This window comes from Anolis carolinensis, chromosome 6, assembly GCF_035594765.1.
Source record: "Anolis carolinensis isolate JA03-04 chromosome 6, rAnoCar3.1.pri, whole genome shotgun sequence".
Classification (NCBI taxonomy): Eukaryota; Metazoa; Chordata; class Lepidosauria; order Squamata; family Dactyloidae; genus Anolis; species Anolis carolinensis.
The window spans coordinates 67,653,223-67,672,037 of NC_085846.1; the positions used below are offsets into that span (position 1 = coordinate 67,653,223).

General features: G+C 40.2%; 1 protein-coding gene across 2 annotated transcripts; it reads right to left on the bottom strand.

Annotated features, from left to right (window-relative positions):
* Window positions 1-1,325: 1,325 nt before the first annotated feature.
* Window positions 1,326-18,443, bottom strand: cdv3 (CDV3 homolog). Of its 2 annotated transcripts, none has more exons than XM_008115551.3 (5): window positions 17,920-18,443; window positions 11,381-11,460; window positions 9,888-10,024; window positions 7,800-7,953; window positions 1,326-6,723 (listed from the first exon to the last, which is right to left on the bottom strand). In XM_008115551.3, the coding sequence occupies exons 1-5, from the start codon at window positions 18,187-18,189 to the stop codon at window positions 6,597-6,599; spliced, it is 768 nt and encodes a 255-aa protein (XP_008113758.1). In that variant the 5' UTR covers window positions 18,190-18,443; the 3' UTR covers window positions 1,326-6,596. The 2 variants fall into 2 exon arrangements, with proteins under 2 accessions (XP_008113758.1, XP_008113759.1); XM_008115552.3 differs by having other exon boundaries at window positions 1,326-6,321; window positions 17,920-18,440.
* Window positions 18,444-18,815: the final 372 nt, after the last annotated feature.

Here is an 18,815-nt window from a genome sequence, read left to right on the forward strand (position 1 = left end):
AGTATTTGTCCTCAATCAAAGCTGTTCAGCATCTGTAAAATTCAGCAATATATTTAAAACCATTTACTTTAACAGAACCCATATGCTTGTAATGTCTGCCTCTCTCATATTCCTTCCCCTAAAACAGATGGATTGTTATTTTAATTGTTTGTGGGTTTTTTAAAGAAGAGAAATAATTGCTGTTCTTGGTATTGACAAATTTCTTGCAGTTTCTCAAGTCGCTTCTGGCACGAGGGGGAAAAAAGTATCGACAAATAGAATGTTATAAAAATTAGGTTGGTAGGTACCAGTTTTGAACATAAACACAACTTGCAGTTGTCTGCATCAGTTAAACATCTTAGTGATTTGTGATATAACCTAGAATACTGATAGGGCTGTTGTCTTACCCACAACAGTGGGAAGCTGGCTGTATGAGAGCAGTTGTCAATCTCTCAATTGAACACCCTTTTCAGGAGGATGGCTCTAATGCAGGGGTCCTCAAACATTTCAGGCAGAGGGCTGGTTCACAATCCCACACGCACTATAGTTTGAAAAAATCATGAAGGAATTCCTATGCACACTGCACATATCCTATTTGTAGTGCAAAAAAACCATGAAAAAAAATCCAATATTTAAAATGAACAATTTTAACCAACACAAACTTACAGTACTAGTTTTTCAATGAGAAGTATGGTTGATGAGATTGCTGTTGCTGTGACATTGTGGACAATCAGTTTTCCTGTCGATTTATTCAAAGGGGATAGCCTTTGTTTCTATGTAAGGCTGAGAGAGTGCAACTTGGCTGAATGCAGTGGGTTCAGAGCAATAGTACGAGGTTCAAACCATACTACACTTTGTGAATTCCTTCCCTGTTACCTACCTACTCCTATTCCTTCCTTCCTTCCATGGTGGTGGATGAGTAACGGGGGCGCATGTGGGGTGGTGGCAGTGTTATTACCAGGAGGTGTGGGCCATAGTCTTGAGGACCCATGCTCTAATGCATCCCCCAAATTGGAGTGATGTGTAAATCTTCAAATGTGAGATTTGCAACCTTTGCCATTTTCCATCATGCTGCCACTCTCCCTTCTTGCATTAGATTGCTTTCCTTTGTACACACAGGAAGAACACAAGGATTAGCTATTTTGCAAAAGGAATAATATAACACTTCATCTTTCAGAGCTGCTCACCAGGATTTAGCTTTCTAAAGAGCACTCAGAAATGCAAAAATGATCACTACTCAGAAAGAAAAAACCGGGCACTCACAGTAACTTAGACAGGAATGGTACAGAGATAACTCAATGCCTTAAAAAACACATTCATGGTACTCACACAAAAGGGATAACAAACAGTGTGAACATAACTTTATTTCATCCAGGGAGTTTACAAAAATGATAGCTGATCTTAATTTTCCATGCAAAACCCCAAAACCTTGTTAATACGATTAGATCTGCACAGTTAATCACATAAAACCAGAAAGGGATGCATTAAGATTGAAAACTCAACCATGCCTTCTTGTAAAGTCCATTGTTACATGATCCATACATTTAAATAATGTTTCATAAAGACGCTTTCTATAGTAGTAGCAAAATACTGTAATGAAAACTAAGTTGAACATTTTCTTATTGTGACAGAACCAGACATCAGATGTCAGCTGGTTACTTATGTTTTGTACTTCTATAGCACCTTCCGTCAGGAACAAAAACTCAAAAGCATTTTACAAACAATAAAGTCAGCCTCACAACACCCCTGTGAGGTAGGGAAGTCTTTTTTCAAACCTAGAATACTGAGGCACAGCAAGACTTTCAATTCTTTCCCAAAACATCATTTGGAGCAGACTATGCTTTCATCCTTCCAGTTGTTTCCAATTTCTTCTATAAAGATGAACCTGCTCTTGTACTAGTTTTAAAAATTGTAAGATTCCAATAGCTGAGTAATTATACCAGCAAAGTTTGCTGTGTTTATTTTTTGATGGAACAAAAAGCATTTTGTAGTTGTTAAAAGTACTTCACAGATTTAATCAGTTAACTTGATTCTGTATTTGAGAAACATCCCCATGTAAAGGTGATATAGATTAATATTTGCTTTGATATTATCCTGAAGGATTCCCCCTCGCCCCCAATTTAGAGCTATTCTGCATATCTGACAGAATGATGTGCTAGACAAAAAAGGACAAAACTTTGCCTTTGGGAGTATAATCCTATAAAAGACCACTCATTTAACAAGTGCATCAGGATCAAGCTTGGTGCTTCCTTCTCCATTACTGAGTTCTCTACATGCAGGAGATCTGTTGAGGAGCATTTCGGATAAGATCCAACTATACCAGCTGCTTGAAAGGAGTCTAGTCCAAAACTCCCACCACTTCATTCTTTTAAGTGTGTATAACAGCTTCTTAATTGAGCTAAATGTAAACAACTGGGCAAAGGAACCTTCTTTCTATTTGTCACACCGAACATGTATCTTCACCCTATAAGTGAACAATTATTTTCTGTACTTCCCCTCATCTCTTATCTTGCTTCAGACAATATGTTAATTGCAATGCAGCTACAGTTGCATTATTACATTTTAATGCCATCAGCTTATGGAGGGGAGTAAGTCCATACATTGCCACATTTCTTTCTGGATGTAATTTTTCATCAAATTTGAACTTCCTAATTTTCCCCTTTTAGATGTTTCATTTAATTTTCGCTAGTAACTTTAGTTGTGCTGACTTATTTAGTAAATGAACTGTATACAAAACAATAAGCCTTATTTAGATGGTGTATGCTTTTGCACTTGAATTCATCCTGCCTTGTCAAAATAGAGGAGTTTCTGAGAGCCGTCAAATCTGCCATCTCTTTAGTAAGCTAGGCTTAGGCACTATATATCAACAAAAATGCAAAATTACTTTCCCTCTTCTAAATAACTTTCCATCTTTCTTCACTCCAAACTTACAACTATAATATGGATATCAGGGATCATAACAGCAATCTAAGGCCACTGCACCAAACATTTCTGTATACAGGCCCCACTGAAGTATATATAAAAGGAATACAAATGACATTGTCTATGCAGACACAGTTTTGACTATTGAGCCTGTGTGGCGGTTATAGACTCAGGACTGAAGCTGCCCAACTGCAGCCAACCTAACATGCAGTTAAATCTGAATAGGCATTTCTGCATGTAAAGACCAATGCCTCTAAGCCCGAGAAGTAATAATGTGCTGAGTGGGCCGGTGCAGGCTGGGCTGTATACATCTAGACCCCTAACCAAATGTCATCCCCAAAATGCAGCTATGGAGCAAGTCCGTCAGCAGTGTGGTGAGAACTGATTGATTCCCTGCTGCATATAGGCACTGCCACTGCAACCACACCTGTAAAGGACTTGCAGACTGCCGTCACATCATTGTTGCATTCGCACAAAAACCTGTGAAAGTATGTAAAGGTTCTTAAGCACTTCTAATGCTTGCCAAGAACGAACATCCACTCCACAGGCTGTCTTCATTGATAGTATCAGAGGTGCATTAAAATAGCCCATCTATGTTTGGAATAAAAAGGCTATTCAACAAACAAGCTATCTACTTCAACATGGATTACTTGTTACGATATTGACACTATGAAATATTTAGGCCAGGCTCATCTTATCTCACATCCCTTTGTCTGAAGCTGGCTTTCAATTGCTCACTGAGGTCCATGGTTTAACTATTGCTACTGCTTTGAATAGGATAATGTAGCCTGGACTTTTTAACAGCCTCAGTTTAGTGATACAGCTAAAGAGTTGTATGACAAGTTAAGAGACATGTGTGCTACTGCCGAATACATTTCAGCCTCCACAGCCATTCACAGAACAGGTAAGTAATCTGAAGGCAAATCCTGAACAGATTCCAGAAAGACAATTTTGATTTCAGAGGCAGATATCTTTTCGTTCTGAAATTCAATGAGCAACTACTAAAACAAAGTAGATGCCTTCTGTCACTAGAAATTTTTATCAGTAATGAAATTAACAGTTCCAAAATTTATTTGCATCACTGATTTGCTCTCTGGAGGAAGTTATGCTCCCTTGTCTTACTACAAACACTTGGATCACAAGCTGTAAAGCAGTTTACTATGGCAAGTATGCTATCATATTGGCAAAGTAGTTAGGCATATTTTTAGATTCAGACACCTCAGACAATGCTAAAGGTCATATACCACATATATGTATGGAAGTTCAAACTAAGGATTATACTTGGGCCTTAACAGACATTACAGCAGTATAAAAAGAACATATCATGGATTTTAGAGGTGGTATAATTGTGTCTATGAAAACTTCAGTGACAAACAAACAATTCAGTGGCTTAGTATTTCCATAAAAGTGTTTTTCCCCCAAAGTGAAAATGTCTCTGATAAATCTAGGGCTTCTAAAGAGTATCAAAACTGGATCAGCATGTAAGAACTGCTCTAGTATGAATAACTGGCTATCTTAGAACTGTCACTGCCACACAAAAAGCAAGAAATCGGTTCACTTGTCACTTTATGTTAGTCTGTGGCTTTGCTAACAATGGCATATGCAGGGTGAGGTAGACAGTGACCAGACATATTACACTAACCAAACCAAGGACAATCAATCCTTAGAAAAATGAACAGCCAAATTCTATGCACGTCTACTCAGAAAGAAGCCAACAGGACTTAGGTCCTTGTAATGGACACAAGACCAAATTGCCACATTCATCATGATTGCATATCATGATCGCATCACCTTTGCCATGCTTAGTTTAAATGATGCACGGCATCACATCTTACATTAAACTCCAGGAGCCAGGTACTTTTGAAATTGCATTTATTAATGTTACAATTTTAACTTGCTCTGCCAACTATCCCTAAGAGATGATACAAGTTCTTTACCTATCACTCAGTATATAAAAACTTGATTCCTGTGCAACATCCTTAATAAATTTGCCATATCAGGGGTTAAAAACTGCCAGTTTCTGTAATGTCTTCAAGTGATATGCAGTTCCACATAATCATTGTTCTTTAGCTTCAATACCCTGTAAATATTTTGTTGGCAATAGAGTTTCAGGAAATATACACAACAGAATGGTGTTACCTGTAAGTTTACTTCTGGGCATCCAGTGACCTGGCTTTGCATCTCTATACAAAGGCAACTATTTAGAAACTTTTTTCTCTCAAAGGAACTTTATGGATAAACCCAATGTCATATTGAGATGAAGGGAGGTTTGCTCTTCATTAAGTCAATGATTTCTTATCACAGCCAGTCATCAATTGTGCATCTTTAAGTACTCAACAAAGCAACTTTAATGATGTCTGAATTCCTGCTCAAGACTCCAGAAAGTGGCTGGACACTCTCAGATACCTAACATTACCAGCTAAAGGACAATTCAGGTGAGCTGAATAAAACAAATACAGATACTTTCTACACGCCAAGAGCCACTTGGGGAGTTGGATTTAATATTATCCATTGTCAATATCACACAGTACAATATAGGACAAATCTTAGCAAACAAAGGATCATGTAGCTGGTGAAAGACGGACATATCTGAAGTTGTCCCTCAATCTTGGGGAGGCAGAAGAAAAATGCCATCAAGCACAACACCTTATTCTCAGAACTTCCAAAATTCAACTAGTGAGAAACCACAACATATTTTTCACTAGACAAGTCATTACATCCATCTCGCAAATACAATAGTGTGTGCGACCAACAGCTGATACTTGCCATAAAACAGTATTAAGGCTAAGTATACTGCATGGATTTTTTTTTAAGAATACACTCCAGATTTCAGTGGAGCACAAACATTTATTTGCCACTGAATGCAAACCTACACATATCGCAGTCACTTGAAACCCAGTAAAGAAAAAGAAAAGTATACATAGCCTGCATAGTCCACGCTGCTACTTAACTATACTGCACTTTCTCAAGCTAGGAGAGGCATTTTTTAAAAATGAAACATAAGTGAAACCGGTTGATATACACAGACAAGCATCCCTATATTTTCTATCTGGATGTGTATGTATTTTATGAGAACCTAAACTGAACCTAGTCAACTACAGCAACACTACACTGCATATTTTTTTGAAAGTGGCATACACTAGAGGTTCCTAGTAACTTATAGCTACATATGAAAGGATGCAATAAATGGGGGCACAAGACAAATTGCTCATTTAAGGTCACTTAAATTTGTCGTTTATCATAAATCTGAACCCAGATGGCCGACTTCTGCAGATGTCTGAGAGGAATCCAGTAGAGCTGGTTTCACATTTCAGGTGGCCACTTAAAGAGTTGTAACCTTTTCCAGAAGTTGTGATCCACATGGTGTCCACAATGAGTGCAGCAAGTCTGAGGTAGTCAACCCTTACGAAGGCTCAATATCTGAACATAAAGAAATTTGAAATAACCACTGGCTGTACAGCAATCAAAACACTGGGGACTCTTTGTTTGACCACTTACATTTAATTCCCTCATATCCAAAGGTGAAAGTCAGGAGTACCAAATTAAGCGCCAATCACTTACGTCAAAGTAGTCTGCACTCGTTGCAGTAGATCCAGCAGAAATAAGACGGCATGTTCATAACAGATGCAGGTTAATTACCTTAAGACTGGAACAGTATGAAATAACCATTCCTTAATTGTAATGTGTGTGCAGCTTTAATGATTCCCAAGCACAGCATATTGGTTGTCTAGCTGGAGTTTAGTTGCCTGGGTTTTTGAAACCTCATCCCTACCTCTATTTTTGTGTTTTACTACTTCAAAGCTCTTCTCCATTTCTTTATCCCTAAGGGAAAATAAATGTAATCAGTAAGTGCCTTACACATACTTGCCCCTTAGTAATATTAATTCAAGGACACTTGTTTTTCTTGTGAAGTTTCATGGATAGAGTGACAGACAGTATAAATTATGGGCAATACTCAAGGGAGCTACTGTAGAACTGGGGTCTCCTGGTCAAATGCACAGTTTCAAAGATGTGATGGGGAGCGCTAGTGGGCAGTTCATTGCACTTTGTTTATAAGCAATCATACTAATTCAGAATCTCATAAGTTTGAATGCTGCGATAATGTATGAACGAACATGTTAATATCTTACTGACTGGTAAATTCAGCCACTACCCCGAAGTACAGAGCTCGGTGCAAAGAACTGCACACTTAGTTCTGCATACCCACAGGATGTCTATTCTTGTGCTTCTTGAGTGGACACCATTAATGCTCTGTAATAAGTATCCATTGTGGGCTTACAAGGTGTCTGTGACAAAACATGGGTAGTGTGTGGTATTCAAAGAAAACGATCCCACTGAGCACACTCAAGGTCTTGGTTCTTAGGACCCCAGTCACAATCTCAAGGTTAGTAAGAGATTGTGAAGAACCTCCATAAAATTGATCTTTGCCAACATACTTTTTGTTCTGGTTTTGTCAGTTTTTAGAATAAAGTTTAAATCCTAGTTTAGCAAAGCAAGCTACCCTCCGAGAAACAAAATGAAAACATACTGTGTTTATTGTTAAGTTAAGAAAACTACTTAGTCCCACAAATGGTAAGCCGAATTTCCAACCCAGGAAGGGCTGTGGCAGGGCATCTGGGTCAGAAAAGATCAATGTTACAGAAATTCTGCTATCTCATCCCTCTGAACATCTTCCCAGAAACAGCAGTATCTGTTTAAGAAAGCCTCTTAATCAAACCAGTGGAAGTATAATCCACAGACTGTTGAAACCAATATGTTCGCACTTTAAAACCAACTTGCTGCTTCCAGTGCAAATTACACCACAGATACTTTCTTAAGAAGGATAGGATTATAAAGTTTAAAAGAAGTGGGGGGAGTAATTTTAAGATAACTGTGCAGAATGTTATTACCATACTTACTTTCTAGTATCTACATGCTTGGCAGTGGATTGCAATGATGGAAACTGTGTGTCACTATATATTTCAGGGGGTCCTTGTGGCACTTTCCGTGTCCTGGTTTCTCTTGCACCAGGTGGCCTGTATACCCCACCAGACTGCACGGGCTCTGGGCTTTCTAAAAAAAAGGGAGAGAGAGAGAACTTTGGAAACATCAATTAATAATTAGATGGAAAGGATCCCCCACCACCTTTTACTCTTTGCTGATTCAAAACAGACAAAATTAGATATAAATCTATCATCAAAACTAATTATGAAACACCAAAATATTTTCAACAGGCTGAATTTAGGCTGAATCAGGAATTATGGGTCACTATTAAGTGGCATATGTTGCAGGTTCTCCTCTCATTTGCAAGCAATGGGAAGCAGTCTGAAATTTTGGTTTACTGTTTGTTGAAACAAAGTGGTCTCCATATTATGCATACCAATCAACAGAAAATGTGGCTTCTTCCAAAGAGCATAAATAAAATTCAATTTTCTTCCATTAGAGTGAAGGTGGAAGTGTAATTTGTGAGAAACTTGGAAAACATAGTCTGTGTAGTCAAGCAAAAGAAGGTAGAGCATGCAAAAGAAAAACAGCTTGCATATTATTTTGAGCAAGATGAAAAGGTGTAATAATATTTTTATCAGGCAAATACAACTAATGGATGCAACAAAGGCAGCAGCAGTCTTAAGACGGTTTGAGAAATTAAGAAGTTAGTGGCAACTTATTACCATACAAAGATCTGTCTAGAGTAAGAATGAGCAAAGTGTGACCATTCTTACTTGAGAGGGGTGTTTTTGTGGCTCCAGGGATAGAAAATATTTAAAATACTTAGGGCATCCAGTTCATTTCCACCTCAATGGCCATTTTAGATGCAGGGAAGGTCTTTTTTTTTTTAAAAAAAAGAGTGGACAGAAAGTGATCTCCCAGCCCCCCCCCCCCCCTCCAACAAGCATGACAAAATACCCTCCTCCCACTTCCCCAGAGGGCATTTGGAGAAACTGTTTCTTTGTTTTTTTCCCTGGGGACAGATCAGGCCTGCACAACCTGTGGCCTTCCAAGTGTTTGGAACCAACTCCCAGAAGCCACACCCAACTTGTTCAGTGGTCAGGAATTCTGGGAGCAAAAATCCAAAATACTGGAGGGCCACAAATGCTAATTCTCATAGTAAAAGATCAAGGCCATAGCCATCAAATGACACATCCACTTTCAGCAGGTTTCATTTTCTGACTAGAAAATCAGTCCTTCTAATTTATGTAAATAATGCTGGGATGTCTAGACCAGGGGTCCCCAAACTAAGGCCCGGGGGCCGGATGCGGCCCCCCAAGGTCATTTACCTGGCCCCCGCCCTCATTTATAATATAATATTTTTATATCAGTTTTAATAATATAATATATTATATATACATATGATATTGATAATATTATCATGTTATACAATGTAATACTAATAATAATACCATATAATAATATTAATTACATGTTATATATTACATATAATATTACAGTATAGTGGTATAGTTCAATATAGTAATATATAATGCTAATATTGTGCTATGCTAATAATATAATATATTGTATGTACATACAGCTGCTCTGAATCCCCTTCGGAGTGAGAAGGGCGGGATATAAATGTAGTAAATGAATAAATAAATAATTGTAGACTTAGGCTCACCCAAAGTCTGAAATGACTTGAAGGCACACAACAACAACAATCCTAATTAATTTGACTATCTCATTGACCAGAAGCAGGCCCACACTTCCTATTGAAATCCTGATAGGTTTATGTTGGTTAATATTGTTTTCATTTTTAAATATTTTATTCTTTCATTGTTTTGCACTACAAATAAGACATGTGCAGTGTGCATAGGGATTTGCTCGTATTTCTTTTTCAAATGATAATTGGGCCCCTCAACAGTCTGAAGGATTGTGGACCGGCCCCCTACTTAAAAAGTTTGAGGACCCCTGGTCTAGACTATCTTGGCTACCAACAAGAAAAAAGAAAGCTGAATACAAGAAAATCAACAAACGTTCCTTAATTAACAGAGGGGGAAAAAATCAAAACTTACCAACAGGTTCAGCAATAGGTATTTGTGTAGGAGCAGATCTATTCCAAGGACCTGATGACTTGTCTGCACCCCCACCTGGTTCTTCACTATTATCTCGTGGTTCGTCTCTTTTTTCACCTTCTTCGTCATCCTTTTCACTGACAGAAAAACAGAGGATGCTATAGTATCCATTTTTTACATAGAACAGAATATGTAAGCACATTATATTTCTGACGATTGTGTCCAAGCTTGAGGATCACCACACAAAAGGATTGACTCCAATATTAACAAGAAAAAGAAGACTATTAACTAGAGCAGCAGTTCTTAACCTTTTCTTTACTGGCCTCCTGTAAATAGTTTTTTTTTTGCCGCAGACCACCAAGATTCTAAGATCTAGGATTTTCGATTACTACATAATTATAGGAAGCAAATGATATACTGGGAATGTGGTGATGCAACATGGACAACACCAAAGTTTGGTGCAGCTACAAAGGTTGCTGCATGGTTGGCAACAAGAAATGTTATTTACTTTCACTCAGCTTCATTCACTTGCATGTTTTAAACACATGCAGATGCATGCAGCAAGTGCTCATTATGTTTTTTGCTACTAAAATAGTTATTTTCATAACTTTTGAATGGTTTGAAATATTATTTTGACATTCTATTGCAAGACCCCCCACTCTTTGAGATCTATGTATGACCATCTGGCTGTCAATCTGTCCATCTTACTTTTTTTCTTCCATTCATTCAGTCTTTCTTTACATTTTAACTATAAAGGTTTGTAACATTTCGTCAAGCCTTCAAAGACTTCCATGAGGACATCATGGTACCACTGGGTCCATGAATCTAAGGTCAAGAATCCCCCAAAACAGAGTTTAAGAATGTACAAAACTACAGATTTTCAGCCGGCAAAGGAAATAGTTGCAAAAGAATCAAGATGCACAGCATCATATAGCTCAAAGAGTAGAAGAATCTTATTTGGGACACATGATTACCCTTCATTAAATTCATAAACAAACACGGTCAAGGTGAAGGCTCACCAAATTCACATTCTCAATTCCAGAAACACATCTGCTGAAGATATAATACTCCTCGAATTGCGATTTTAAAACCATACACTCCTCGTAGTGTTTGGCTATATGTGTATGTGTAATGTTTTGTTAACTTAAATTATGTTTTCAAAAAACTTAATAAATTCATTGTTCATTGTTTTTAGGAACATTATACAAAACATTAAAGCGGGAATATGCACTGATGTACAAAAATTGCTTAAAATATATTTTTTCATTTTGATAAGTCATCTTGAGAAAGAACTTCCAGAATCTTCAGTCATACCAAACAGAGACACATCAAATATACGGATACATGTAGGGAGCGGTCACAATTGGTTTGAACCAATGGAAAGTACTGCCAATAAGCTACTAGTCAGCTTATTAATAACTATAAGCATGTACAACCAAGAAAAAGGATTACTATACTTAAAAAACAAAAACAAATGCTCTTTTAAAACATACCTAATTTGCATGGACTGAACTCTGAGGCCACTGTAATCAATTGTTTCTTCTTGCTCAAATTCCTTCCAGTCATCCTCCTCCTGAAAGAAATGAACATTATATAGGCTCATTATCAGCACCTCACTATGTACCACAAATTAACAAGTACAGCATACTATGGAATGATTATGTAATCGTTTAAAAAACCCTCTCCTGATATCAATACTTCCCTTTCTTTTACTGTTTCAGAGGCGGAATGCCACCCACTCCAAAAGCACAAAGCACACTATTAATGTTCAAATATTTCACATACAGTGAGCCCTTGGAAACTAGGGGGATTTGTTCCAGGACTCCTGCAGATACCAAAAATCATGGATGCTCAAGTGCCTGTAGGGCGATGGCAGCAGCACCAAGCTTTGGCTGGCAGGGACATGTTGACAGGCGGTGGCAGGAGTTTCTGCTTGTTTGTTCACCCCACAATTGGCTGTGGCTGCAAGCAGCTTCTTTTGGATCATGGTCATTCACCTTACCTCTCCTCCTGTCTCACACCAAGATGTCCCAGCTCCATTTCCAAGTCCCAATACACTTTTTTCACCCCACCCCTACTGCTGTCCTGCTCCTCCCCACATACTCCGTTTTGGTCTTGTTGGTTTGTTCATTCACAAGTGGGAGTGCCACTGCCAATTGCCAGGTCCCTGAGGAAGCTGCTCACAACTGCTGCCAACAGCACAGCAACAAACAGCTTCTGCAGGACATGACAAATGGCAATGATATTCTTGCTTGCAAATGAACGAGGAGTGCCCACCAGCACCACCATGTCCCCATACTTACTTTAATTTTTATGTTGGACATACAGCTGGTTAAATCAGCAAATACAGAGTTCCCAAATATGGTGGACCCACTGTACATATATGATTAATGTGTATGCTTATCTTTCTTTTTGCAGAACTGAATATATATGGAAAACCAAATTCTCAGATCAAAACTGGATTCAGTATGACTATACCAGAATTTTGAATAGTATGGTAGGTTGTGAAATAATTGTAAAACATTAAAAGCCTTGGCACGACCCAAACCTTCATATTAAACAACACTTTAAAGTTCTAAGGTGTCACTAAATTCTTTGTTACCTGACACATTTTAGCTACAGGATAAAATGACTGCTTCTCACCCCCTCACCCAAATTCTACATTCAAAAATATTTCCCCAAACAAGCTTGCCTGGCACCAGCATTGTCACCCTTCTAATGTAAGCCAGAACCATATTGATTGTTCAAAGTATTTAGGCACTGGGAAAGCTATCTAGGACTGGCTTATGGTGCTCATTCTAGGTGTCCTGGTGTAAATATAAAGTTGACTAATGTGGATAAAAGACATTTGAAGTGCTTTACTGTATTTCCTTGTTTTTAATATGGCTCTTTGTACATTTTTCTTTTAAAAACATACTTATGATTATCCATAAGTATGTTTTTATTTATAAGACGCAATGCATTAATTTCATATAGGAATGAAACAATGAGCAAGATTATTTTGAATTATTTATATTAATACTTTTAAAAAATATACACTAATTTCTGATGTTAGTCAACTGGATTGAAACAGACAAGAAAGTGTGAAAACATAATTTGAACTGTCCAAGATATTAAGTCCTATTTATGGTTCTTATGAAGATACTTTGATTCAGGCATGCTTTCTTGGCCTACTTCTCTCATTATCTCACTCACTCCTAAATTCAAGGACCCAAACTTTCTGTAGAATGAAACAGGGTGCCTTTAATTATTGGGGGTATGTTTGTAGAAAGAGGATGGAAGATAGAAAAGAGACAACGGACAACATATATTGTCACATAATAGAATATAGTGGTTCTTTAAATCCAAACCGATGTCTTTTTAACAAAAATTACCCATTTACTTATCTAAGAGCAATGAAGCAATGAATTAAATTTGAAACAGCAAGCAATTGTTCATGGCCTATTAATCTGACTATGTCTAGGATACAAAGCATGTATACAGTTTAGCAAAAAAATTCCAGGGAATGTTCTTTAGCTGCCTAAAAAGGACACAGAGAAAACAAGAACACCATTACTGATAGTTAACTTGCAAACTAGCAAAGGAACAAGCTTTCAACAGATTGATCTCTCTTGTATTGTATCTTCCTAATTTACATCCATTACCATATTCCTAAATCTCAAAAAGACTTCTAAACACTGCCTGGCTTACCCAAGGAATGAATGGGCTTCCACATGATAGTGGATAGCAACTCCCATTATCCCATATCACTGTTTATGCTGGGTAGTTTCCGACTGCCAAAATTCAACATCTTTATAGTCACAGATTCCTCACCATGCTTAGCTATAAAACCACACCCCAATACATCCTAACTGCCTCTAGCAGAAAAATGACCTACTTTCCTCAAATTTCCATACACAAAAGATGACTAATATGGATAAAGTGATTTTCCTTCATATTGAAGTAATGGGCTTTTTTTTCAAAGCAGTTCTGGTAGAAATGTGCTGTAAAACTTGGGAGCAATTAATTATTGACACTTAAGTGTGACAGAATCTTGAGACCTGCTTTATGACTAAGAATCAAAACTTGTCACATTTGGCGAGAATTCTACCTGCAGTTTATGGGGACCTTGAAAATGCTGTATAATCATAAAATCCAACGACCATAGGTATTATCCAGCAGAATTCCTCTGAGGGTTTTCAGATTTAGGACAAAAAAATCACAGAAGAGAGTACAGGCATGACACAGACAACAGTTATTCATGAAAAGAAAGCAGAGTACATAAAATATTGTCAGGATCAACACAAAAAGGAGCGGTATCAGTGCCTACTGATAGGAGTACAAAATTGTGTTGTCGAAGGCTTTCATGGCCGGGATCACAGGGTTGTTGTATGTCTTTCGGGCTGTGTGGCCATGTTCCAGAAGCATTCTCTCCTGACGTTTCGCCCACATCTATGGCAGGCATCCTCAGAGGTTGTGAGGCTCACAACCTCTGAGGATGCCTGCCATAGATGTGGGCGAAACGTCAGGAGAGAATGCTTCTGGAACATGGCCACACAGCCCGAAAGACATACAACAACCCGGAGTACAAAATTGTCTCCATAGATTTAAAAAATCATACTCGCCTCATAGGCACTCTGATCAAGACCCATGATATCAGTGATTTCTTTGTAATGCATTTTTTTGGGTTTTAATGTATTTTTAAAAAAGAGCTGTCATTTATCCCAATGTTTTACCAAAAATCCAAGGAGCTCCCAGTGGCGCAGTGAGTTAAACCCTTTTGTGGACAAGACCTGACTTGAAGGTTGCGTTGACTTGAAGGTTGGGTTTCTAACCTGAAGGTTGCTGGTCCGAATCCAACCCAAGGACAGCGCGGATGAGCTCTCTCTATCAGCTTCAGCTCCATGGGGGAACATGAGAGAAGCCTCCCACAAGGATGGTAAAAACATCAAAACATCCAGGTGTCCCCCGGGCAACGTCCTTGCAGACGGCCAATTCCCTCACACCAGAAGCAATTTGCAGTTTTTCAAGTCGATCCTGACACACACACACACACACACACACACACACACACAAACCCCTCCAAATATCCAGACCTTTTAAGTGTGTGGCTGGCCCTCCAAAAAACAGTTTCTCTATGTCATTGAGGGAATAAATAATTGGTGGGTGGAATGGGTTGATGAGAAGGGAGAATTCATGCCAGGAAATGCTCCTTCCCTGGGTTTAATTAAAAAAAATATGTATTTGTGTGTGCTGATAGCAGTACAGGCAGTCCCCAAGTTACAAACATCTGACTCACAGTTAAGTATCAGGGAAGAGACAATAGGAAGTGAGAGAAATATATCCCAAGGAAGGGAAAATCTGGGTTGCTGTGAATTTTCCAGGCTGTATGGCCATGTTCCAGAAGCATTCTCTCCTGTCTTCTGGAGTATTAGCTATCCTTCCCAATTTGGTGTCATCTGCAAACTTGATGATCATGCCTTCTATCCCTTCATCTAAATCATTAATAATTTTTGGAGGGGCGAGAAAATCTTGAGACACCATATTAATCAAATTGACAAATATCTGCAGGACCAAGCCACAAATGTGGAGACATGTTTAAATTTGCATAGACTATTTTTAATGCGGACTCCCCAGTGGCGCAGTGGATTAAACCGCTAAGCTGCTGAACTCGCTGACCAAAAGGTCGGCAATTTGAATCTGGGGAACGGAGTAAACTCCTACTGTTAGCCCCAGCTTCTGCCTAGCTTCGAACTGCTAGGTTGGCAAGAGCTGGGGCTAACAGCGGGCGCACATTCCGCTCCCTGGATTCGAACCTGAGGCCTTTTGGTCTGCCAGTTCAGCAGCTCAGTGCTTTAACACACTGTGCCACCATGTATACATTATTTTTATATATGAATTTCCCCCTCACATGTTTGCAAGTCTCTGCAAGCCCAATATAGCTATAATTATATATACATAGAAAGAGATGTCTAGATAGATATGAATATAGATCAGGCATGGGGAAACTTCTTTGCCTTGGGGCTGCATTGTGGGCCCAGCCAGGAGGGAGATGGGCCCATGAGGGGTAGGAGAAGCCTATTAAACATCAAATTAGGTTATGATTTTGCAAATTAAGCACCAAAACAACATGTTATACAACAAATTTGATAGAAAAAATAGTTCAATAGGCAGTAATGCTACGTAGTAATTACTGTATTTACGATTTTAGCACCAAAATATCACGGGGTATTGAAAACATTGACTACAAAAATGCGTTGGATAATCCAGAACGTTGGATAAGCAAGATTCTACTGTACATCGTGATATTTTGGTGCTAAATTCCTATATAGCATTACTGCGTACTGAACTACTTTTTCTGTCAAATTTGTTGTATAACATGATGTTTTGGTGCTTAATTTGTAAAATCATTACCTAATTTGATGTTTAATAGACTTTTCCTTGATCCCTCCTTTTTATCCAACATATTCGCTTATCCAACGTTCTGCCGGCCCCTTTATGTTGGATAAGTGAGACCCTACTGTACTTACTTTATATTATATTATATACCATACTTTTCCTTTTTTCTGTTTTGCTATGTTGGAAGCCAGCCTGAATGTTGGATAAGTGAGACCCTACTGTACTTACTTTATATTATATTATATACAGTAGTCTCTCACTTATCCAACATTCTGGATTATCCAACGCATTTTTGTAGTCAATGTTTTCAATACATCATGATATTTTGGTGCTAAATTAATACAGTAATTACTAAATAGGATTACTGTGTATTGAACTACTTTTTCTGTAAATTTTGTTGTATAACATGATGTTTTGGTGCTTAATTTGTAAAATCATAACCTAATTTGATGTTTAATAGGCTTTTCCTTATTCTCTCCTTATTATCCAACGTTCTGCCGGCCCGTTTACGTTGGATAAGTGAGACTCTACTGTACCATACTTTTCCTTTTTTCCGTTTTGCTATGTTGGAAGCCAGCCTGAATGTTGCATAAGTGAGACCCTACTGTACTTACTTTATATTATACTAGCTGTGCCCGGCCACACGTTGCTGTGGCGTTGTCTGGTGGTGTTGGTATGAAATTGTTGAGGTACTGGTGGTATTGAATGTCTGTTGAATGGTTGTCTTTATGTTTAGTATGCACACTGAAGTGGATCATATGGCAGTGTGGAGTCAAGATAATCCAGTTCAAAGCAGATAATATAAGATTCTAAATGGGTTATATAGCTGTGTGGAAGGGCCTTGAGTCTACACTGCCATATAATCCAGTTAAAATCTGATAATCTGTGGAAGAGGCCTAAGTGAGGCCTAACTGTGCCTGTCCCCTGGGCTGAGTAGGTTGCTAGGAGACCAAGTGGGTGGAGCTTAGCCTTCAAACTGGCAGCAATTGGATAAAAAATATTATTCCTCTCTCTCTAATTAGGACTTTATTTTTCTTTTCTTTTTGTTGTATCAACCTAGAGCCGTGAATGATGGGTTGTGTTGTCAAATTTCGAGGTTGGGGGGCCTGTAGTTTTGTTGTTTTGTCCGCTGCCCTGATGCCATCACTCTTTTATATATATATAGATTATATACCACACTTTTCCTTTTTTCCATTTTGCTATGTTGGAAGCCAGCCTGAGTCCCCATGGGGAGATAGGGAGGGATACAAATGAAGTTTTTTTTTAATTAGTGGGATGAGGTCCGCAACAGCGATTTTAACTTTTAGCAAGGCGCCTGCCCTCATATTGGGCGGAGATGGGCCTTCTGAGACTACAACTCCCAGGGCTCAACGGCATTGAGACAGGGAAGAGAAAAGAGGTGCCATGCTGGCGCAATTCTGCAACGGGACGCAGTGATGGCGGGTGGGGAGGCTCTCCTCGGCGGCCTTTTTTGTCCCAAGGAGCTCTTTCGTGCCTGGGAGCCGCCCTTCCCTCCCTCCCTCCCTCCCTCAGAGAAAGGGCCTTGCTTGGGGGCCCAGTCAGACCAGGGCGGCGCCCTCTGCCGGCAGGAGGCCCACCCGGGCGCCACATGAGGGTGGCCTGCCTCCCTGTCTTCCTTTCCTCCTTCCCTCACCTTGTGCGCGGCCCTGGAGGAGGCCGAGGCGGCCCCGGAGGACCCTCCGGTCGAGGCGGCGTTTGTGTTAGGCGCCCCGCCGGCTCCGCCTTCGCCCTGCCGGCTTCCTCCGGCCGCGTGGGAAGCGCCTGACGAGGCGACGGAGCCCCCCGAAGTAGCAGCACCAGCAGCAGCGTTGGCGCCTCCACCGCGCCCGCTCTTCTCTTTCCGCTTCTTCTTGTCCCGCTTAGCGAAGAAGTCGTCCAAGCTCCTCTCCTCCGTCTCAGCCATGGCGGCAGCGGCTCCTCCTCCGGTTCAAACCGGTTCTGGCTGGCTGGCCGGCCTCTTCCCTCCGGGGCCTCGGGACTCTCCGCCTCAGGCTCGCCGCGCCCGGCCTTCCTCTCTCCCTTCCCTCGCCGCAAACCGCCGCCGGGCCTGGTCGCAGTCTCCCCTCACGCGGCAGGAGAAGCAGCCGCGGCTTCCGCCCTCCACGTTGGTGGCCGCCACTTGACACAGCCCAAGGAAAGGCGGGGGCGGGGGGTGGGCCCAGCACGGCCCACGTGGTGTGCTCCGCGGCGCCCCATTGGTCCGCGCGCCCCGGATGAGGTTTTCGACCCCCGCCGAAACGAAAAGAGAGCTCTCCCCCTCGGGCCAATCAGAAGAGACGGCGGATCACGCACTGAAGTGAGTGACGGCAGGAGGGATTGGCGCTCGTGATTGGTTCGGAATAGAGAGTGGGTGAGATTAGGCGACATCGAGAGGGTTCGTTGGCGTGAATTGGGCGGGCGTTGCGCATGCGCGTTAAAGGCTTTGGGTCGCGTGGAACTGGCGGGAAGGGGAGGAGGATGAGCAGTCTTGGGAGTCCAAATTCCCCCTCTCCCCCCATGTTCTTGCTTTGTCATTTCATTCAGGACGTT